The 22,797-nt window shown below is 39.1% G+C and overlaps 1 protein-coding gene across 5 annotated transcripts in view; it reads left to right on the top strand.

Moving 5' to 3' along the window:
* Window positions 1-18,470, top strand: part of COMMD2 (COMM domain containing 2) — a 44,785-nt gene extending 26,315 nt beyond the window's left edge. The window contains exons 5-7 of one of the 5 annotated variants that reach the window (XR_012071694.1): window positions 9,677-9,758; window positions 15,378-15,483; window positions 16,625-18,470. Coding sequence is in view for 3 of the 5 variants with exons in the window: in XM_072958976.1 (XP_072815077.1) it covers window positions 9,677-9,742 (66 nt within the window). In the remaining 2 variants the exon portion in view is untranslated. Of the gene's footprint in view, window positions 1-9,676; window positions 13,484-15,377; window positions 15,484-16,624 lie in introns of those variants that run through there. The other 4 variants (XM_072958976.1, XM_072958968.1, XM_072958967.1 and 1 more) reach the window with 4 other exon arrangements.
* Window positions 18,471-22,797: the final 4,327 nt, after the last annotated feature.

The following is a 22,797-nucleotide window of genomic DNA, read 5'->3' as shown; positions in this document are numbered from 1 at the left end:
CATTTTCTTTGTAAGCAAACTTTGGACCAGTATTCCTATCAAGATGATTTTATAGGAGGAGGGTATAACTCAGTGGTAGAATGTGTGCTTAGCATTGCAAGAGGTCCTGAGTTCAATCCCCAGTACCTCCATTAAAAAAAATTAACCTAATTACCCCCTACAAGAGAAAAAAAAAAAAAAGATGGTTTTATAAAAGTTGGTGAGGCTCCCCAGCTCACTCCCACCAAAATAAAACAAAATGAAACTTGATTATGTTGCAGTTCCCTTGGTGAGCCCCACTACTCTTTGTTATTTGTTATCTTGACTTTCTGTCATTAGTATAAGTAATGGGAAGAGAAATTAATATTTGTAGAGCACTTTATTCACAGGCACCGAGTTGTACTTGTCCATTTCCCAACTCCCACGGGAGCTACATCCCACTGCTATCTCCATTACATGGGAGGAACAACTGCCTCTGGGAAGTTAAATAAGTTGATAAGATTTTAAAATTCAAGATACACATCATTACAGGAGAGAATTTTTGTTGTTGTTACTTTTTAGAATTGGCATTAATCCTGAATTTCCAGTGGTTAACAGGTGAAAAGTCTTCATTTTAAGTTAAATACTTAAACTTGGAATATACTTTAAAATTACTCCTGAGTACCTGGCAAAATATATTCTGAACTCCAGTTCCCCCCAACACCAACCCTATCCCAAGTCATAAGTTTCAGACCCCATTCTCATTTCCCAGCATTACCTTTCCTCTCCACCCACATACCCCACTCACCAGTGTAGTCACTCTCATCTACAGGGTATGTCAAGTCTGAGTGTTTTGTTTGGGAGGCAGTGAGTGTGGGTGGAGGGGAAAATGTAGCCTTGGGTGTCAGACACCTCCTGTCCTTAGTTATTTCCAGCATGACCTTGAGCAAATGTTGTGACTTGACTGGGCCTCAGTTTCCACCTCAGCAAATAATATAATAATAATATATACTTCTTAGAGTTATTTTGAACATTAAATGAGATATTATTTGTATTGTCCTGGAGTATAATTGGTTCCAAAATACTTCCCACCCTCTTTAGTTGTAAGGTGGGTGATATCTATCAGTAAATCATTTGGCCATTCCAGTTGTGGTTTAGAGCAGTGAATGCAGTCAGGAAACCTAGGGCTGTGACTCCATCATAGGAGTTAGCTTTTGGTATTGGCCTCAGACTAATGTCTACTTTCTAAAAATGTCTTGCTTGTGAGGCTCAAGAATATGAAGGTGGGTTACACAGTCCTGCTTGTGCAGGCCACACTTGGTTTTCCTCTCGCTGCAAGCATTTGTCAGCAACTAAAGACACTTTGGTTGTTGTGAATTCAGGAAAATTCAGGAACAAGAGAATGTTGTGAAAATGGCAAATCAAATACTGAACATGAAAAAAGCCGCAGCTAGGAAAAAAGTCTGATTTGGGGAAAGGATCATTTTCTGTTTTTGCTCATCCCTTTTCTTTTCCCTGTCAAAGTTCCCAATCATTTAAAATTTAAAACTGTAAAATAAAATTCTGCCTTTCTTCCCTTCCCTTCCCTTTTTTTGCCTTTGCTTCCCTTCTTTTTCCTTTCTTTTTTCTATTACTTCCACTCCATTCAGCATTTAGTTAATCAAGAACTATAAACTAAGCACCTGTTGCGTATCAGACATCATGCTGAGCACTGAGAATACAGTTATGGGCAAAATGGCCACAGTCTTGGGTCTTGTGAAGCTCATATTGGTTGGGAAGGCGGGTGGTAAGTAAGTCACAATAAATAAATGAATATCAAAGTAATAAAATGAAAAAAAAGTAATAAAATGATTTCAGAGAGCACTAAATGTGATGAGGAAAATAAAGCAAGCAAATGTTAACAGGGTAACTGGAGAGCCTCTTTAGATTAGGTGGTCACAGAAGGCCTCTTGGAAGAGAGACCTTGAACTGAGACCTGGCTGATGAGGTCTGAGCCATTGGAAAATCTGAGAGAAGAGCTTTGTGTCTGGGCTTTGCGATGGGAAGGAACTTAGTTTGTTGAAAGAAGCAGAAGAGGTAGGGTTGAAGGGGAGAGAGGGAGGAGTCAAGGTTAGAGAGGTAGGCACGGGGGGAGGAGCATTTCATGAAAGATCTCCTAGACTGCGGTTAGGTTTTGGATTTTATACTGGAGCCTTTTGAACACGGGGTCTGCTTAAGTGATCTGCTTAATGCTTGAAAGATTTGCCCTGGGCCTGTAATGGTAATGATTAGCGGCAGGGATACCAGTTAGGGAGTCATGTCAGCCCTGGAGCAAGAGATGATAGTGGCTGGAGCATAATGGTTGAGAGGGTGAGCAACAGACATTTGGGAATATAGACGTGAATGTAAAAGAAGAATTAGTGTGACTTGTGGGTGGATTAGATACAGAGCAGCAGGAAAAGGGAGGAATCAACCATGACTCCCAGGTTTTTAGGCTGAGCAACTTGGAGCGTGGCAGTGCCATTGCTGACATGTTGAAGACTGAGTTTGGGTTAAGGGTGTAGCCAAGAGTTCATGTTAATTTTAAGATTCCTTTCAAATACCCAAATGCTGATGTCAAGCAATCAGTTAAGTATGTGGTTCTAAAGCTAGAGATACAATTGACGGTTGTTGGCATGGAGACTGAATCATTTATTTAAAAAATAGATATTGAGTGTCTATTATGTACTAGTGGATATATTATATACTGATGTTGGAACAGTAAATTATGTAGTATCTTAGAAGGTGACAAGTTTATAAAAAAAAAGAAAGAAAGAAGGATGAGAAGAATTAAGATTGTGAGGGGTTGACCTACCTGGCTTATGGTTTTAAATCGGGAGATCAGGAAGACCTCACTGAGATGGTGAACTTCAAGAATTCCAAGAAGTGAGGGAGCTAGCTTTGTGGGTACCTGGAGGAAGAATGTTCCAGGCAGAGCCAGTGCAAACTCCCAGAGATGAGAACCTGGCATGTAAACAGCAAGCAGTACTGCAGGGCTGGGAGCAAAGTACTGGAGGACCTCCCTGTGGGCTGGGGGCCTCCATCTTTAAGAGCTCAGATAGATGGGAAGGGAAGCTGTCAAAGAAGATTGAGGAGAAGAGCCCAACCCGGTGGTAGGTAGAAAATGTGGTGCCACAGAAGCCAAGAGAAGAAACTATTTCAAGAAAAAGAGTCTGGTCAGCTGATGCTGCTGAAAGGGTAGGTGTGATGAAAACCACAAGTGACTTTATAGTAAAGCACAAGTTTATTTTCTATGTCTGTGAGTCTCTATGATCTGCAAATACGTTTGTCTGTCTTTTTTTTTTAGATTCCACGTATAAGTGACATTTTTCAAGTATGTAAAGCCTCCTCCCTTTCCCTTTCCCCATCTTCCTCCCAAACTGTACCCATTTAATTGCATCAATACATAATCAGCTTGGGTGGGGTTCATCAGTAAAAGCTGGGAAGTGAAATCACTTTGGCACAGTGATTAAGAGAACAGACTTTGGCTATGAACTTAGGTTTATATGTTGGCTCTGCTCTTTATTAGATATGTGAACTTGGGTAAGTTACTTAACCTCTTTATGCCTCAGTTTCTTTCTTTCTTAAAAGGAAATAACGATAATGTTTTATAAGAGTTTTGCAAGGGGTTAATTCATCTAATCTTCACAATGACCATAATTATGAGATAAATAGTATAATTAAACCTATTTTACAGATGAGAAAATCAAAGGAGAGATGTTAAGTAACCTACGCTAGGTTAAAAATCTATTAAAAATAGATTTACTATATAATCCAGCAATTCCACTTCTGAGTATATATCTACAAGAATTGAAAGCAGAGTCTCAAAAGGATACTTATACACGCATGTTCATAGTAGCATTATTCACAATGGTAGAAGCCAAAAGATAAAAGCAACCCAAGGTTTCCTAGACAGAAGAATAGATAAACAACATGTGTTATATACCTACAATGGAGTATTATTCAGTCTCATGGAAGGAAATCTGACACATGCTATAATATAGATGAACCCTGAAGTCATTATGCTAAGTGAAATAAGCTAGTTACAAAAAGACACTGTGTGATCCCACTTATATGATGTACTTAGAGTAGTCAAATTTGTAGGGACAGAAAGTAGAATGGTGATTGTAGAAAATAGAAGGGGCTGGGGGAAGAGTGATATGGGGAGTTGTTTAATGAGGACAGAATTTCAGCTTTGCAACGTGAAAAGAGTTCTGGAGATTGGTTGTACAATACTGTGAATGTACTTATTACTACTGAACTGTACACTTAAAAATGGCTATCATGGTAAATTTTATGCTATGTATATTTTACCACAATTGAAAACAAAACAGATAAACAAAATGAAAACAAACAAGGCAAAAAGCCACCAGTCTTGTAGAGAACATTGTGATTCTGTACTGTTGAGAGTGACAGAGAGTTTGATGCCTATTGGGTGGGGAATGCGTGAACTCAGTCACTGACAAGCCGAGGCACGGTGTTCTTTCATGACCCAAATATAAATGTCTACTCATTAGCTAAGGATGTGTCTTGGAGGTTGGTGATCTGTACTGTGGCGGTTCTAGGAAGACAAAGCAGTAGTTAGCCCTCTACTGCAAAGATGGAGTAGATGGGGGAGGGTGGAGATGAGGACAGAGGAAACATGGAAGACACCTGCCATGATCCTAGGTTAGAAGAATGGTGACAGTACTGCCATGTCCCAGGAAGGGGAAGCTGGAGCCTGAGCAGGTGGAAGAGGCAGTTGTGAGTTCAGTGATGGTAGTGTGAATTCTGGGGATAAGCAGAGCTGTCTTGTTGATGGTGAGTTTGAAGTCAGAGAGAGTGATTGGGACTGAGATGTCTCTTGCTGAGCATTTCCTCAGCTCTAGCCTCTGAGAAATGGTTTCCTCCAACATTCACTGTGCACATGAACATTTCAGAGATCCTGAGAGTGCTTTGGGAGAGGGAACTGCTTAACTTTGTTTAACCTAGGTTTTTCTAAATTCATTTGAATGCCCAACCCCTTTTTTCCCCCATAAAACCTATTAACTTACTGAGGACCACACTTTAGGGAATTGTTCACTAGTTTATACAGATATTTTTCTGTTGACAAAGTAAAACAAAGGAGAAACTGGTTAGAAGGTTGATAGATCTGTGAGTATTCAGTGTGTCTTAAGTCACCAAACCAGAGTGAGGGAGGTTCCAGAAACCTTGGCCTGACTTGGGGACTGAGGACACCGACCCCTCTGCATGGGTAGTGTTGGGGAAGGCTGCTGGGGGTTTTGATCAAAGACAGCTTGCTGGTTTGGCTTTCTACCTACTGTACATGTGCCAGTAAAGGCCTGATCCAATCCCTCCCCTGGTTCTTTTTTATCCTCTGCATTGGCTTCTTGTCCTTGCTTTTTCATTTGCATAACTAATGCACACAACACAGAGTTCCTGCAATTTTAAAGACAGCTGGCCAGCACATCTTGGAGGCTGATGTCAGGAAACATCTGGAAAAGGACTAAAGTTACTGCAGCCCAACTGAGAACAATGGAAACACATTAATATGGAAAATTCAGTATGGGGGAGCCTGTGTACATAAAAATGGCTGCCAGGCTGACTTACAAAAGCCTTGTGCAAAACCCTTTTGTTAGTTTGGGCATTGGTGCCACTGAGTTATTGAGTGATAAGCCAGTTAAAACTGAAATATTGCCACCCTCTTTGGGACCTTTCTCTTTGAGGCTTTTTCTTAAAAGGTTTTCCTAGAAATCCTGCCAGCTAACCAAGATACTCTTTTCTGAAAATTCATGAACTAGTATTTTATCTTATAATAATAACTTTAAGCTAATCTCCCTCTGTCCTCATTCTCTCTCAAAATATAAAGATATAAAATAGAGTTCTCATAAATATATTTTGCTGTCTCTTAAGAAGTCAGTGTTGGTAGAAATATTGAACTTTACAAAAACTGTGACTGAAATATTTAAATGTGAACACTATATCCCAAGGCTGCCTGGAATAGGGGTTAAAAGAATGGATTTTAGAGTTTGGATTCTGGCTTCTCCTCTTAACCAACTGTATGTGACCTTGCTAAATTACTTAATTAGTATAAATTAATCTGTAAAATTCTGTCAGCTATTTTGGCCTATTTGGGACTGTCACGAGGAGTACCCATGCTGATGTGTTAGAAGTGCTTAGTGAGATGCGTGGCCCACGTTAGCTACTATGATTGTAATTTTGTTGCTATCCAAGGATTAAGAAGAAATCCCTGCTCTGTTTCTCAATTCAACTCTAACACATTGAGCACTTGCTTCCAGTTTCCTGTCCTAGAGATGTATGTCTTAGAATTAGGATTTCTCCTACAGATGTTCCCCTAGAGTTCTACCTACTGTTTCACTATTTTATAGAAACCAAAGTGGTATTGTCTCTTGTGTGGATTAATAATTACCATCTCATTGCATCTCCCAATATTTGGACTCCTGGTCCTTTGTATGACACTTGCTTTACCCCTCTGAAAGCAGGTTGGATTTTCTCCTACCTTCAGGGTTCTGAAATTTCTCAGCGATGTGCTTTGATGTTGGTCTGTTTTAATCCATTGTACCAGGTGCTTGTTGGGCCCTACCAGTCTGGCAGCTTGTGTTCCTTGGTTTTGGAAATCTTTGTGAATTGTTGATTTATTATGAGTTCCTCCCCATTATTAATTCTTTTCTTTCTTTCTTGAACTCCTATTTATTAGAGTATTGGACCTTCCAGACTGATCCTCTGATTACTTTCTCCTTTCCTGTTATCTTTTCTTTGTCTGTATTTTCTGAGAGTTCCTCAACTTTATCACCTTACACCTTCTCTTAAGTTTTTTTTAACTCATATTTTAAATTTCCAAGAGTTCTTTTTTGTTCTTTAATGATTCTTTTTTTTTAATATATATGTATATAGCATCCTATTCTTATCTTTTTACTTCTCTGAAGATGTTAATGATAGCTCTTTTGGGGGGTGAGGGGGAAGCTTATGTTTTCCTTCCTAGTCTGTTTCCTCTCTAGTTGATTTTTTTCTCCTTGTGTGTTGTTTCTCTGTATTCCCTGGTAGAGATTTGCTGTCTTCAGATGTCTGGTAATCCTTACCCTTCACTCATATTTTAAAGCTGGTGGGAAATTGTGTCATGGATAAAGCTTGTCGAGTTCAGGCTTTACTCTGAGGGGATCTGCCTGGGCCACTTATATGAGGGGAAATGTCATTGCCCTTAGGTCTTTTTTCTTGGTCTTAAGTTTTTCGGAGAGGAAATGTCTACTTTCCTGCGTAGGGGGCTTAGTTATACCTGGCTTCCAGTGTTCTGAAAGTTAAATGTGGACTGGGAATTACAACACTTCTTTATACAAACCTTTTTTTCCAAACCTCTTTGCTTTCAGTATAGTATTCCCAGTCTTAATCATGCCTAGTGCCCCTAATTCTCACTTAAAGACCCTCATCCTCTGCAGAAGGAAACTTCAAGTCTTATCTTTTGGAGAAAAGCAGCTGACCAAGCTGCATGTGAGAAGTGGGCTTTGGAGGGGCCTCTCCTGGGAACTGGGTTGCTTCTTGGTTTTTCTCTCTGCTGGTTTAGGATTTAGCTTTCTCAGTTCACTGACTCAGACACTAGTTGACCTGTTTTTCAGCCTCTGACATTTTGTTGCTGTCGTTATTTCCTCCTTTTAGTTTTTACAAATCTCTTTAATTCTATTTTAATGGAGATTTGGGAGAGGGGTTAAATCCATTTGTTCAATTAGCTATCTTTAATCAGTATTTTTTTAAAAGATATTCTTGATATAATGATTTGTTCTGAAAAATTAGATTTTCTATGCCAGAATTCCAAGTCAAAGAATTCTGATGAGATCAACTAATCTATGTAGAATAGTTTTGTAAATGTATTCATTAACTTCCAACCAGTTTTTGATATTTTGGCCATTATAACTGCTGCGTGGTAAATGTTTCTGTTTGTTGGCAAAACTCGCTTGGGTTGCTCATCACCTTTTATGTGGTTACAGATGTAAACAACATGTGTGCCCCAGATGGGCGCTGAAGTCCAGGCTCCCAATTTGTGACACACTCCTTCACACCAGAGGCTTCCAAATATAAGTCCCTAAGTCCACTCATTTCAGCTTGGATCCTGGCAACTCGAAGAGAGAAATCTCTGAGTGACTAAAATCTCTATAATGAGAAAACCTTTACATTCATTATCTATTGTGGTGGGAGACTTTATATTCTACCTTCTTTTTGTTGAGTGAGGTGTGGGAAGAGATGTGGAGTTAGGGTGGAGTGGAGACAGGGTTGTAACAAGATGAGTAACACACAAGCTAGGATTTAGGTCCGTGGTAAATGCTATGTGTCGGAATGAGGATTCCCACGACTGATATCCTCCTGGCAGAGCTAATTTCACAGGGGGCGGCTCAGGCAGTAACTTGAGTGGGTCTGGACTGTGTGGCATGTGGCCAGTCTCACAGCAAAACAGAATCAGCAGAGCTCAGAAATGCCATTGCCAGCCTGGTAAACAGTAGTCAGAACTGAAGTTCCTTAACTGATTTTTGACCTCCATGGTTAATGGAAGACTAAACTTGCTTGTTGTTTTATTAGTCAATCAGAATGTGTCTGATAGCATTTTTTTGGGTTGCAAGGGCGAAGTTGAGGAAAGCTGCTTTTGAAGATCTAAGAATCAAAATAATTGCTTTTCCTTAGTGCCTACTATTTGCTGGATGCTTTACATACATAGTCTCATTTAATCCTCTCGAACAATCCTGCGGTGGTTTTATTACAGCCATTTTGCATGAAAAATCTTCAGTCTTGAGAGGTTGAGTAACTTACCTGAGGTCACAAAGTTATTAAAAATTGAAGTGCACTTAAAACCAGGATTTTTAGAATTTTTCTCAGAAGTTCAGCATAAGCCAGCCTGCCAGGCCCAGCAGACAATAGACAATGTCCATAAGACTTTTTGTATTGTTTGTGCAGTGTTCATTTTGAATGTCGGGCACATTTCAGATGTGCCAAGAGAAAACGTAGTCTATTCTTGATGATATATAACAAAATCAAAGTCAAACTTGTCTGTTCTGTAAGTATAATGCAAGTATATACAATTTTGTGACAGTGATCACAGCCCAGCAAATCACCTTCCAATACAGATACACAGATGACACAACCACAGGACGCAGAAGGAGTCAGCTGAGGGTGCTACTTACCTGGGCTGCCTTTTTGTCTAAAACTATCCCCGCCTAGTAGAGAAACTACCAAGACTTGGAGTCCTGTGTTCCAGTCCTGGTGTGGGTGCTCACCCAGGTGTAGTAGGCTTGTCACCTATGAAGGAAACTCAACTTCTACGAATACCTAATGTGTGCTAGGCACAACTTTTCTTTGTGATTTACTTGTTTTTGTGAATAGTCTATACATGTCCAAGGGTTCTGAAGGATACCAAAGTTAGACTCCTTCTCTCCTTGGCCCCCAGCTTTGTGATTGTCCTTCTTGGAGTTAATCATTGCTAACAATTTTATGTAATACTTCCAGAGGTGCCAGAAACTTTCTATATATTATGTCCTTAAGCCTCTTGGTTATTGCTTCAATTTAATTTAATTTAATTTTTTTATCTTTTCTTAGGATTTGAGGCAGGAAAAAGGCCGATAATATGTGCTTAGCCTTCTTTTCTTTTTGTTGTTGAAGTATAGTTGATTTACAATGTTCTGTTAGTTTCTAGCCTACACTTTTTGTCCCCATTTTACAGATTCCAAAACTGAAGCTGAGTGATTGGAGTCTAATAGTGGATTGGACACAGCTGATGAGAGAATGAGTGAACAGAATAGAGGGTAAGCTATGGTTGGACTATAGAGAAAAGTCTAACATGTTTCTTGGAGTCTCATAAGGAGAAGAAAAGAGTCTTTCCTTTCCTCTGGCCTTCCTCATTCCTCTGGTCAGTGCCTTTATTCTTTTGATGATACAAGCTCAAAAATTAAGAGGCTGGGTGGCTGAACAACATGATCAGGAACCCCAGTTTTTCCCATCTTTCTCTTCATCCATCTTCAGGCCAGCTGCACTTCTGGTTATAAGATGGCTGCCAGAGATCGAGGCATCAGAGCCAGTCTTCCAATGTGCAGATAAAGTGGAGGGCGTCTCCTCACGTACATCTGGTAGGAATGAAGACATCTTTCCTAGAAGTCCCTAGCAGACGTCATTGACCAAAACTTGGTCATATGCTCATTTTTATAATAGCCAAGGAGTATAGTATTATCATAAATGGCTTGCCCCTGAGCTAGGCATAAGGTCATCTTCCCTGAGGTATGGATACCCAAATAAAATTAGTTCTTCTAACTAGAAAGGCGTGGGAAATAAAAAGAAGGAAGATAGGTCACTCTAGTTTCCTCCTACCTCCTTAGTCTAAGCTCTTGTAACCTCCCTCAGAGACAAGTATTAAGAGCTTCCTAACTGGTCTCCCAATATTCTCTCCCACACAGCCCACCTTACACAAAGTTGCCAGATTCATCTTCCAGAAACACTGCCTTGCCACAGTGCCCTTCGGTTAAAAAAATGTCATTGGTTCTCCCTGACCTTCAGAAAAACATTCAAATTTAACATAGAATTTTCAAATCATAAAACATAAGAGTTGAAAGAACCAGAGAGCTTGGAATGTGAAAGGCTGGCACCAGGTGTATTAGCTTTCAGCTGTACTAGAAAACACAGATATGTGTTCTCTCCTAAATATTTATTTTGTCTAACCAAAGGCATGACCTACAGAAATCTCCCTAAAAGAGCCATCTTCAAATTGGGTTAAGCAACTTTGAAGAAGTATATGTACACTTTTTTTTTTTAAACAGCATCAGTTTCCAGGTTTTCTTTTTGTTTATATATATATTTTTTCATTGAAGTATAGTCAGTTTACAATATTGTGTGAATTTCTGGTGTACAGCCAGTTTCCAGGTTTTCAACTTATTCTTTCTGAAAACTAGCCTTATGTTTTAATACAAATTCTTTATTTTCATCCTCCATTTCAAAGTAATCTCTGTTCTCCTTACTCATCCTGAATCTTGCCTTGGAATATTGCCTCCAGGATCTTGAGAAGCTCTGGGGAGTGGGGGAAGAGGCAAACAAAGGGGTGATTTGAAGTTTTGATTTTGGGAAAGCCTCCTTCATGATTAAGGAAAATACCAGACAGGTCTTTCCATGAAGGGTGAGGTGTGGCTTTAGACTTGGGGAATTTGGGCCTGTGCTGGAAGCTCTGTATTCAGATAGTTGTGGAGTGCAGAGGTGAAACATCTGATCACTGTCAAAAAATGTGTAACTCTTGAGGGAGAGACTCATGACCACAAAGTAAAGAACATTTGAAATGCTGAAAATGGTGGCTGCCATTTGTTTTCAGTTATTGTCAAAATTCCGTCCTGGGTGGTGTCATTGGTTGAAAAGAGTCACCCCCGTGAGAGGGAGCAGTACAGGTTTCCGGTGCTGATGCAGGGCTGAGGGGCATAACTGATGGGCACACGCTGGAGTCTCATACGTGTGTTCAAGTGCTGTCCACATTCACTAGAAGAGAGTGTGAATGATGCTGTCTAAACTTCTGCAAATTAGGGGGTGATAGGAGAATTCTTTTTAATATAAATAAAATGTTTTATGAGACTGCTGTATTCTCTACTATACTAGATAAAACTCATGGATAAAATTTCACGTGCTTTTTTTATATAAGGTGGGAATCACTGAATAGAGTAATAAAAATTTACATGTATGAAATTATATCATGGAATGTTTTTACAGTGGTAGTCAATTCTCATCTTATTTACTCTTTTAAAATATTAATGCAAAATAAAATATATGCTAGCTGCCGAATAATTTTTAGCAGTTGATAGTTCTTCTCTTTCATTAAACAAATGGGAAAGTTAATTAGTTTTTAAAACCTTAATAGATTATATTCTGATTTTTATGTGTGATTTTGATTCAGTTTTCTCCCCCAGAGCCCATTACCTACACACATGTACATTTACCAAAGAAATACTAGGACTTGCATTATTCCTTACTTTGTAAGTAACTAATATTTCAGCCACATTTTATTGTATTATTACAAATTAAGTAATGAGAAATAGCATTTTTAAATTGTTTTATACATTTTAAATTGGTAAAATAATTACATTAGCTCTACATCCTGATGTATGACTTTTAGTAATTTATCTTACAAGGCGTGTTCCATAATTTCTCTGTGGTTTCATACTATTCTTCACATTGCATTTTAACTTGATTTGAACTGATAAATAAATTTAGACTTTTTCCAATGGAATACATGTGTTTACCTGATTTATCTGATTGGTTTGACAGTGAGGACTGCCTTTTCCAATTAGTCTGTATGGAAAGTATTTCCTATAAGAGAAATGAGCTAAATCAGTAGCTACAAGCTTTTTGACAAAAATATTATTTAAAAATTAGAATTTTTTTGAAAATAATATACTGGCAAACATATTTCTTAAATTTTTTTCAGAGTATATAAGGCACCTCTAATTGGAAAAGAATAGAGGTAGTCATTTAAATGACTGAATCTTAGTAGAAATGTTAGCAAACCTCCCAGAAATTGCAGAAGTAAATGGCTTTTGTAACTGGGTATCAAATCATTTTGCAAGTCAGTTTGTTTCTAATAAAAAAAACTTTCCATAAAATTGAAGGAGTCCTCAGTTGAGTTGTTAACTGATGGATTATTAAAGCAAATTTTTTTATGATAGATGATAAAATTATTTGTTATAAAAGGATGACGTTCACATAATTTAGTTAAGATTGCCTTTTTAAAACGCTTCTTCCATTCTCATCCTTTTATTTCTGTAAAATTTTCTTGGCGGTAATGTTTATGAAGATGAGTGAAGATCATTTTGTAATATATAAAATCACTGTTTTGTGCACCAGAAACTCATATAATGTTGTAGGTTAATTATACTTCAAAAACAAACAAACTCATAGAAAAAGATACCAGATTTTTGGTTACAAGAGGAGGTTTAGGGGTGGGGGGAGGAGGAATTGGATGAAGGCAGTCAAAAGGCACAAACTCCCAATTATAAGATAAATAAGTACTACAAATGTAATGTACAACATGATTAATATAATTAACACTGCTGTATGTTTATATATGAAGATTGTTAAGAGAGTAAATCCTAAGAGTTTTCATCACAAAGAAAAATACATTTTTTTCTTTTATTTTGTATTCATATGAGACGGTAGATGTTCACTAAACTTACTGTGGTCATCATTTCATAATGTATGTAAATCAATTGTGCTGTACGCCTTAAACTTACACAGTGCTGTATGTCAATTATATCTCAATAAAACGGAGAAAAATTCATAAAAATGAAAAGTAGGAATGAAATTGATGCTCTAACTTGGGACACATGAACTAATTGAAAAGTAAACAGTCTCACCTTATTAAGAACTGCAACTTTAATAACATTTTACTTTTTATGTTTAATGTTTATCTGAATTTGTCCTATGTGTGGGTTATTTTGATAAATTTTATACTACTAATAATTATACTGATAAAATTCTTTTTGACACTTTAGAATCTATGAGCTGCCTCCCCAAATTTGTTCTCCCCTTCTTGGGTGCACACCCAGCCTACATTTCACTGTCTCCCTTGCTGCAAGGGGTAGCCATGTAGTTGTTCTGGGCAACAGAATGTGAATAGAATTGATGTGGGTCACTTCCAGGCCTGTTCCTGAAAATCTCATCCTTGCACTCTTTGCTTCTCCTTTTACAAACTACTGTCAAGAATGAATCTCCAGCAGGGAAGGTATAGCTCAGTGGTAGAGTGCCTGCTTAGCATGCACGAGGCCCTAGGTTCAATCCCCAGTACCTCCATTAAAAAAACTAATTAAATAAACAAACCTAACTACGTCCCTCAAAAAAACAAACAAACAAAAAACCCCCACAAACAAAATTAAATAAATAAATACAAAAAAATGAGTCTCCAGGAGAAGCTTGGCAAACTTCAGTAAAAGGCCAGACAATAATTACTGTGGGCTTTGCAGGCCACAGAAGGCCTCTGTCTCATATTCTGCTTGCTTTTTTTAAAGCAGTTATTTAAAAAGGTAAATCTATTGTTAGCTCCCAGGACACCTAAAAATAGGCCCACCAGCTAGATCCTAATCATAGGGGATAGTGGAGCCACTGATGGAAGGCACTTGGGTCCCCTAATCACTGTGTGGAGGAGAGCATCTTCCTTATTTGAGCACCTCACCCAGGACTATCATGAGAGAAGGAAAGAAATTGTGTTGAGCCAAGGCATGCTTCCACCTATTTGTTATTACAGCTCAACCCAACAAAGTATATGATATTTACAGATTTAATTTACAAATTTTTTAACAATGAATTATTAGACCTTTGAAGTATGTAGGAGAAGTGAGATAAAATTATGAGTTTAAGCAGACTCACAGATACAGAGAACAAACTAGTAGTTATCAGTGAGGAGAAGGAAGGGAGGAGGGCCAATACTGGGCTAGGGGATTAAGAGATACAAACTACTAGATATCAAATAAGCTACAAAGATAGATTGTACAACACAGGGAATATAGCAAATATTTTACAATAACTGTAAATGGAGTATAACCTTTAAAAACTGAATCACTATATTGTATACCTGTAACATAATATTATACATCAACTATACTTCAATTAAAAAAAATTTTACTGAGCTTAAGGAGAAAGGAGAATGATGTAGAATTTCTAACTGTTACAGAATTTGTATATGTATTTTTAAATGGATGATGGTGGGCATCACATTGCTTGGATTTTAAATGCAAGTGAATCTTTTAAAGAGGGTACTGTGATAGTTTATTTTAAAACACCTGTATTAATAATATATTGGAAATCACAACCTTTCCAATTATTCAAACATATGAAACATCTTAGACATCAACTAAAAACTTTTCGAAGGGTTGCAGGGTTTTAAAGAATTATTTCAGGGGACATGCCAAAAATCTTTGAAGAGACTTCAAAGAACCTTTAAAAAACCAAACCTCTTTTGAAAGCTTCATAGATTCATTGGGCTGGAAGAACAAGCAGGGGCTTTTCTGGTTCACCTCTGCCCTTTTCAAAATCCTGTGTCTAGGTCACCTTAGACAGTGTTCGACACAGGAATGCCTTTGCACTTCGAGAGTCCTGCCAGCAGTGTCACTCTGCTAAGTGTGGACTCATTTCTTCTGACCTGAGGTTTTCCCACTGAATCGTGAGGATGAGAGTTGGATTCTTTCTCTTCTTTCAAAAATTTTCCTTTCTGGATTGTTCTGAGGATTCGTGAGTTAAACATTTGTTGAGAGCTTTGCGATATTTGGCTGAAAGTACCAAATCTTATTTATTATTGTTGGCTGGGTGAAAGATATACAAGTGCAAAGTATCATTTTCTTCCCTGGGCACACCGCATTATCATGCTTAATCCCCAGGAAACTCATAACCTCATTCTCATACAGGGCCTCCTCATTTACATAACCCGCCACAAACTGAGCTAACAAAGGACTTCTGGGAGAGGATTTGCAGTTTCTTCTGTCCTTCAGAGAATTTCTGTCTGCCTAACAGGTGTGATAACTTTTTTGTCTGGCTGGATTGACAGTCCCTTACTTAGTCCTCTTACAGCAAGAGTGAGTAGGAAGGAGGAAGACCGTGGGCAGTGAGAAGCTTAGGAAGATTGAGTTCTTATTTTGATCTGTCCTTGTCTACTCATCTGACCTGGACAAGTCACTTCACCTCTCTGAGGTTTATGTTCCTCATCTAAAAAATGTGGGAGTTGGAATAAGTAATTTCTGTGATTTTCTTCACACTTAATATCTCCTCTTAAGCATGTCAAAATGCTGAAAAACTGCCCTGAAAATTTCAATGTATTGGTGTGTATCATCTGGCAATATGTGATACACAGCAAGAAAAGTACAAAATTAAATGCATAAGAGATACTGTTTTCCAAAAAAGCTTTAGGTTAAAGTTCTTTATTTAATTCTAGTTTTCACAGTAAATGTGTTTTATGCTGTTAGACCTATGAGGCTGCTAATGGTGGTGGTGGAGGTGGTAAGTGTGGTGAGAGAGGTGTGGAGGTGGTGTTGATAGTGATAGCGGTGATGGTGGAGGTGGTGGTATAAACATCACAGCCACCTTGAAAGAAAACACGTATATTAATGCTTTCATCACAGTGTCTGTTCATCTTTATGATTCCCATAGATCTTGGGATCTGCCTCGCATTAAACAGGTGCTTGATAGCTCTTTGATGAAAGAGTAGCTGGAGATAACTACAGATGCATCTTGCCCTAATATCTAAGGCAAAAACTAATGCTCTTGTAGCGATCTCAGATTTAATACCACTTGACATAACAGGCTTTCTAAGAAAGCTGGGAAAATACTGTCTCTGAAGTCATTTTAATTGATGTTGCCGTTGCTTCACTTTCTAATGAAAGATGAAAGCGTGTGCGGATTATAGGAGGACCTTTTCTCAAAAGTAGTGGGAGAAAAACCACTGAAGTTTATCTACTCAAAAAGGGAACAGAATTTCAGAGGAAGAAGTTTGACTTGGACTATATCTAAAAATCAAAACTAAAAATTATAAAAATAATTTTATCTTATACGTAAAAAAAATTAGGTTACTACAGAAACTATGGGCTGGTCCTTGAAATGTACAAAGACTGAATCAAATATTGGGTTTTGTTTTTGTTTTTGTTTTTTTCTTTGGAAGGCACAATTTTTTCAACAAAAGTTGATGGAGACAGAGGCCATTCATGGGCCCAAGAGCATGGACTCCCACTTACCAAAGCCAATCTAGTTCCTGCTGCTTCCAAATGTCCAATGTACCAGCCACAGAGACTGAGCCTCCAATATGGTACTATTCCTGGAAGAGTCCAACCGGCCACTTGGCAAGTTGACTACAGTGGGCCTCTTCCATCCAGTTTATCTGCACAGGAGTAGAAACGTATTCTGGATCTGCGTTTGCTTTTCTTGCCCACAGAGCCTCGGTTAGCATCACTATCTGGAAAATTACAGAATATCTGATTCATAGGCGTAAAATCCCACACAACATAGCATCCCATCCAGGAATCCACTTGGCCACAAAGGAGGTGCAGAAATTACCCTTTAGCTGTCGGGCCCACTGGTTGTAGTACATACCCCAGTATCTAGAATTAGCTAAACTGACAGAAGGCACCACTGAAGGTGCAGGGATGAAGTGGCATCCTTGAGGGTGCAGTGTATACACTAAGTCGGAGACCTTTGATATTATGTAACTTAGAAGAAGAACACACGGGCACAAGAACAAAGGGGTGGAAGCAAGAGGAGGCCCATTTAACATCACTGCCAGTGACCCATTAGGGAACTTTATGCTTCTCCTCCTCACAAATTTCGGCTTTGTAGAGTTAGAGGTCCAGGTCCCCTAGGTTGTTCACTCTTGCTAGAGGACATGACGGGAATCATTGAACTATAATTAATGAATGTCACGCAGGCACTTTAGACTCCTGTGCCCACAACCACCAGGTGAGAAGAGTTGCCACCATTCTGGCCAGAATCAATGACCCTAAGATGTGGGAGAAGCTGCAGCTATTACTGCACATGGCAGGGTTTGGGGTGGAGTCGGAGAGCAATGTGCGTAACCAGGTGATCACTTGGTGCCTCTGGGGATTTGCTTTCCCGATTATAACAATGGATGGACATACACAACAGCCCCGATTTGAGAAGGGATGATTCCAAGGGCTTGGACTTCCTCAGAGTGAAGGCTTGAGTTGCACCACCAGGTAAGCAAGCCAGCAACACCTGCAGAGGTGACATCCTAGGATGTGGAGACTTCAGAGGGGATCATGGAGGAGAGAGTAAGTGCCAGCTGTGGCCTCAAGACCAACTGCAGACACAGGGGCTGTGGCTTGAGTCACTAATGTCCCTCTTCTAAGTTTCCCCTCAGGAGGAGAGGTCCACGGGCACTTTGGAAGAGCTGCATCCTGGAATAGATGGAGAAGCCCATCCACGTGTTGCAGTCTGTATAGACCCTGGTGAAAACTGTGGGCTCACTGCTCAGGGCTCCCTTCAGCAGAGAATCTGCTGTGAGGAGAGCATGGAGCTGGCAGCCCCCACTGCCACAGCTGTGAAGTTGACCGCTGATGCTCTTCTCCTGCCGATGACTGCGCACAGCGGGAGGCTGCAGCCAGGCCATTCCTGCACATCGTGGGACCCTGTCAGTCAATCATTGTGTCAGAGCTCCGCGTCGGCCTGGCCAGGACATTCTCAGAACTGCATTGCAGTTTGAAGCTCTTCACACCCATCCTTCCTTCTTTCCTCCTTTCTCAGGTGTCCTGTCCGCACTGCAATCTGAAGACTCTCCAGCCTGCTCTTCTTCCTTCCCCCCTCAATTCTTTACAGCCATTTCCCCCAGTGCATCTCTTGCTTATCTAATTCCATCTTGGTGTCTGCTTCCTGGTGGATCTGAACTGACCCACAAATCATGCTTGTAGTTATTTTCCAAGTAACCATTTGTTTTTCTTAATTTGTTTTCCCTTGATGGAGAGTTTAAACACTGGATAAATACACGTATCTCTGTGGGCCAGTTTACCATCATTTAACTCTGCAGAGGAGTCACAGGATGTGTTAGTGTCTTCCAGAACTTATACTAGGGAAATAGAGGTCTATTTTGTCTATTTGCAAAAGGGCAAGTTCACCTTCAAAGTTTTCCTGAATTACTTTTATGGTTCCCTCCCTTTCCCCTTCCCATTGCACTCTAGTGATAGGAACCCTGTTTGTCTCCTTTAAACCACAGAAGTGCAAATTCAAAGGAAATGACATTTCCAGAAGAATAGAAATTCCTGATTTAAGTGAGGTCCTTTTGAGTTCAGATGGCTTTGTGATAAATAGAAGAAAGAGCACTCTTGTTTCCAGACGAACCAACACTCTGCCCCAAGCTGTGTATTAATGGACCCGGTACAGGAATAAACTTGGTTGGGATTTTCCTTGGTGAGATTTTGTGGCCACCAAGGAGGTTCCCTTGGAAGTTATTAAGTCTGGGTAGGAAAACATCTACGTGTGGGGTTCTTATTGCCTCTCCTACAAAAACAAATCTCCTGGCAGTGATGAAATAGAAAAGACTGACTAAAGGTAAACACTTGGATTCTGCACAAAGGCTTTTGGTAATTTTAGGTAAAATGGGCTGGGTCTCTCCCATCCCAACAGCTTTCTTTGGAGGCTGTAAAGTTTGGTCTCTGAACCCATTTGGCCAAGCTGCTCCGAAAGTCAAAGGGAGGATTCATTAGTAAGGATGAAATTTACCACCAGATTCTGTCTGTCTTTTCAGCCTAACAAACTGAGATTTGTTTCTTGGGGTGTTCAAACAGTAACACAAAACATTTTGAAACCCATGTGACTTTTTTTGGTGAGTAGAGCTTATATGGAAGAATCAATATAACTTGCTCCACGGTTGTCACAGAATTCATCAAAAGAGTCTCTCTCCATTGGTGACTAATTTTGTTCTAAGAATGGGACCCATCACTTCTAACTTAAAACCTTAGCTTGTGATATGAAGTAATGAAGCGAGGGCTCTTGGACACCTCAATATACCTAACCCTGGGGCATATAGGAGAGAGATTTCTCACCTGAGATTTATTTAAATCAACATCAGAGAACTTTGTCATTCCTCATTGAAAGATACTAGTTACCATATTTAATTGAAAATAAGGCAAGTCTTTTCATATTTGCAAGAGAAGTGGACGACTGAAAATGTAGAAACTTTTTTCCTTTAAAGCCGTTAACCAGCTTTATTTATAGATGCAGTGTCTGCCAGTCATACTGAATTACCTTATTATCTCTAACCTTGAATTCCGGGCTGTGCAATCAATACCAGGAAGAGCCTTGATTGGCAGATTAATAGACAGTAATTACAGAATTTTTTAGTAGGGTTGTGGCTACATCTCAGAGAACTTCTCTTTCAGTTTTTTGGGTTTTGTTTTGTTTTGTTTGCATTTCCTCAAGGTGTTCCAAGTCTCTTTTCTAATATCTTCAGATTCTTTTCCCTCCTGTGAAACACAAAAATGATGGCAGGTGGGAGAAAACACACAGAATAAACAAGAAAATGTCTCTTGCCTAAAATCTTTGCCCCAAAATTGGGTGACAATGATTCAGTAGAACTACGATGCACAGCCACTAGGTTGGTGCCCATGTAGTCCTTAAATTGACTGTAAGGGCACAATGTGATACCTCTAAGTATTTTGTTGGTGATTTGTTTCTAAAAGGCAAAGAGCTAAAAGACTCATGTTCATGCTTAGAAATGCCAACATACGAACACAGGCAGCTCTTCCATCTCTGGGGTTCCCTGCCTGAGCCTTTTTCCTGAGAGCTTCCTGCCTTCCCTTTAGAATCATGTTCATTGCACTGATTCTTGACCTTGCTCTCATTCCTAGCCCCCACCCCCATCAAAGGTAATTGGTCCCGGGATAGACCTGATTCAAGCGAAACCAATCAGACACCTTTCCCTGGGGATTTAGACTTGAGGCAAAAGTCCATTTATTTTTTAAGAGGAACTGCATATGATATAATGTGAGGTGTAGACAATCATGTGCCATGTGGATTGAAGAGCAGAAAAAGCTGGGTGCCAAAGAAGAATGAAGTAGATACGCAGCGAGAAGCACAGGGGGAAAGAGAGAGAGAGACGGACTTTGTCAAGTTCTATGCAGTATTCTTGTAATTGCTCCCTTTTGCTTAAGAGAACATAACTTTTTACCTGCAGCCAGGAGGAGTCTTAATGACTTTTCCTCCCACTCCTGGCAAGCGTATGACACAGAAAATGTGAATTTGCCCAACCAAGTAGTCCTGGACTCACAGGAAGCACTTTGGTCCTACAGGAATCTCTTCTCACTACAGGAAGAAATATGCCTGTTTTCTGTGTTCTCTTTCCTCACACCAGCCCTCAAAGGATCTAGAAAGACAGTCTGAGGATCAGGACAGACTGAGGTTTGGGGGCTCTAAGGCTTGGGTGCTGTGAGAGCCCTGAGTTAGATGGCTAAGGTATAGTGCCTAGCCATCAGTTGTGATATATTTTTTTCTAAAACAAAATACATTGAGTTCCAAATGACCAGTTTACGAAATGACTTTAGGACTGCAACCCTAAAAAAGAAAAAGAAGAACAAACAAGGACTGCCTGTTCCATATTAATTAGTAGTGATGAGTCACAACACAGAAGGATTCTTTAATACACACAAATACTCCATTAATCAGGACTTGATTGCATTTTAAGTTACCTCCAACACATTTGAGTTTTTATTTACTTAATGAGAGGAAGAAGACAACTAAATTACTATTTTTCAGTGCACTGAACGGTCATTAGATGATAAAGCATTTGTGAAATGATTCTGTAAGTCAGTGGAGAAAAAATAACTTTAAAAATATCTTCTCTCCCTTTTTTTTTTTTTTGAGGAACAAACAGAATTCTGTATGCGCATGAAGGAGAAAGCAATTAAGACTCTGGTTCAGTTAAGAAGTTATATGAGAAATATACTTTGAGAGCCTGGAGGCATTAGAGGGTTTGAATTCTAGCTCTTCTATTAGAACTCAATGACGTTTGGCAAGGCACAAATTTTTCTGAACCTTTGTTTTCTAATCTGCAAAATAGGAGTTCTGGTAAGCCTTGCCTGCAATTCTTAGAGTGACTGTGAGATACCTGTGTGATTGTACATGTGAAATTGTTTTGTAGTCTGTAAAATATTATATAAACATTACTCTTATTATAGTAATTGAAATACTAATAACTTTTAATTATAACTAGGTGGAAATGTCTATAATCATACAATCAAATTAGGAATTATTGTATGGCAGACACTGCATAAGAATAAATTCACCCTCTTATTGAAGATTAACTGCAAATATATATATTTTAAAGGACACCTTTGTTGTTTTTAAGCATGTGTGAGTTGAACTTATGTCCATAGGGTCAGCTTTCTTATGAAGCAGCATTTGCCTCCTGGGTCCTCTCTCCACCCTGTCTTGGGCTGGCTGGTCCTCTCCTCGTGTCCTTGGCTCCAAACCACGAGTTGACCTTTCTTGACCAGGCACGAAAAGTGACCTCACTTGAGTCTGGACAGTTCTGAGACAGAGAGATAATAGGAGAGCTTGTTTGTGCTTGGCTCCGGTCAACATGACAAATAAGACCAGGGGAGAGAAGTGGCTTGAACAGCTGCTGTAACCAGATCTGGGACTTATTTGGGTAGAGGGAGGAGCTGAATGACGTCGTCAACCAATGAATGTCCTGTCAGGTGGCAAACTCTTCCAAGATCAGTCTGAAAGACCACTTCTGGTCTTGCACACAGTGGGCACTCAAAAAATACATATATATTTCTTAAATATATGAATAATACTGACCACCTTGAATTTCTTCCCAAACAGTGCTAATTAGTTCTTTCATCACACCCAAAATAGTATTAATAATAGAGTTTGGGCTTCTGAGAGCAATGATTCAATTTCTCTATTATGTTACACATTTATAGATTTACACAGATCTAAATACACAGAGAGACACACTTATCTTTTTTATTTTTATGTATTTTTTTTTTTTTTTTAGTATTACGTTAGCATCTCAGTTTCATTCATTTTTTTCCCCATGTTTTTGAACAAAGTTGTAATTATGATATTGATGTTTGTTTCTGGATTTTTTTTCATCAAAATTATTTTAAAAATTATCTTTTTCACATTGGTGCATTGTCTTCATAAATACTATTTCCAGTAGCTACCAAATATTTCATTGGATATATTGAGCTGTCACATATACTAGCCAAGCTCATGTTAAATGTTCAAGAAGCTTCTAATTTTCCCCTCCTATAATTTATGCTGCAGTTGGCAACTTTGCAATACAGGAGGCTAGTTAACCTCTAAACCACAGTTTATGTT

The sequence above is a fragment of the Vicugna pacos genome, chromosome 1 (genome assembly GCF_048564905.1).
Source record: "Vicugna pacos chromosome 1, VicPac4, whole genome shotgun sequence".
Classification (NCBI taxonomy): domain Eukaryota; kingdom Metazoa; phylum Chordata; class Mammalia; order Artiodactyla; family Camelidae; genus Vicugna; species Vicugna pacos.
This window is presented reverse-complemented; position numbering and strand designations above follow the sequence as displayed.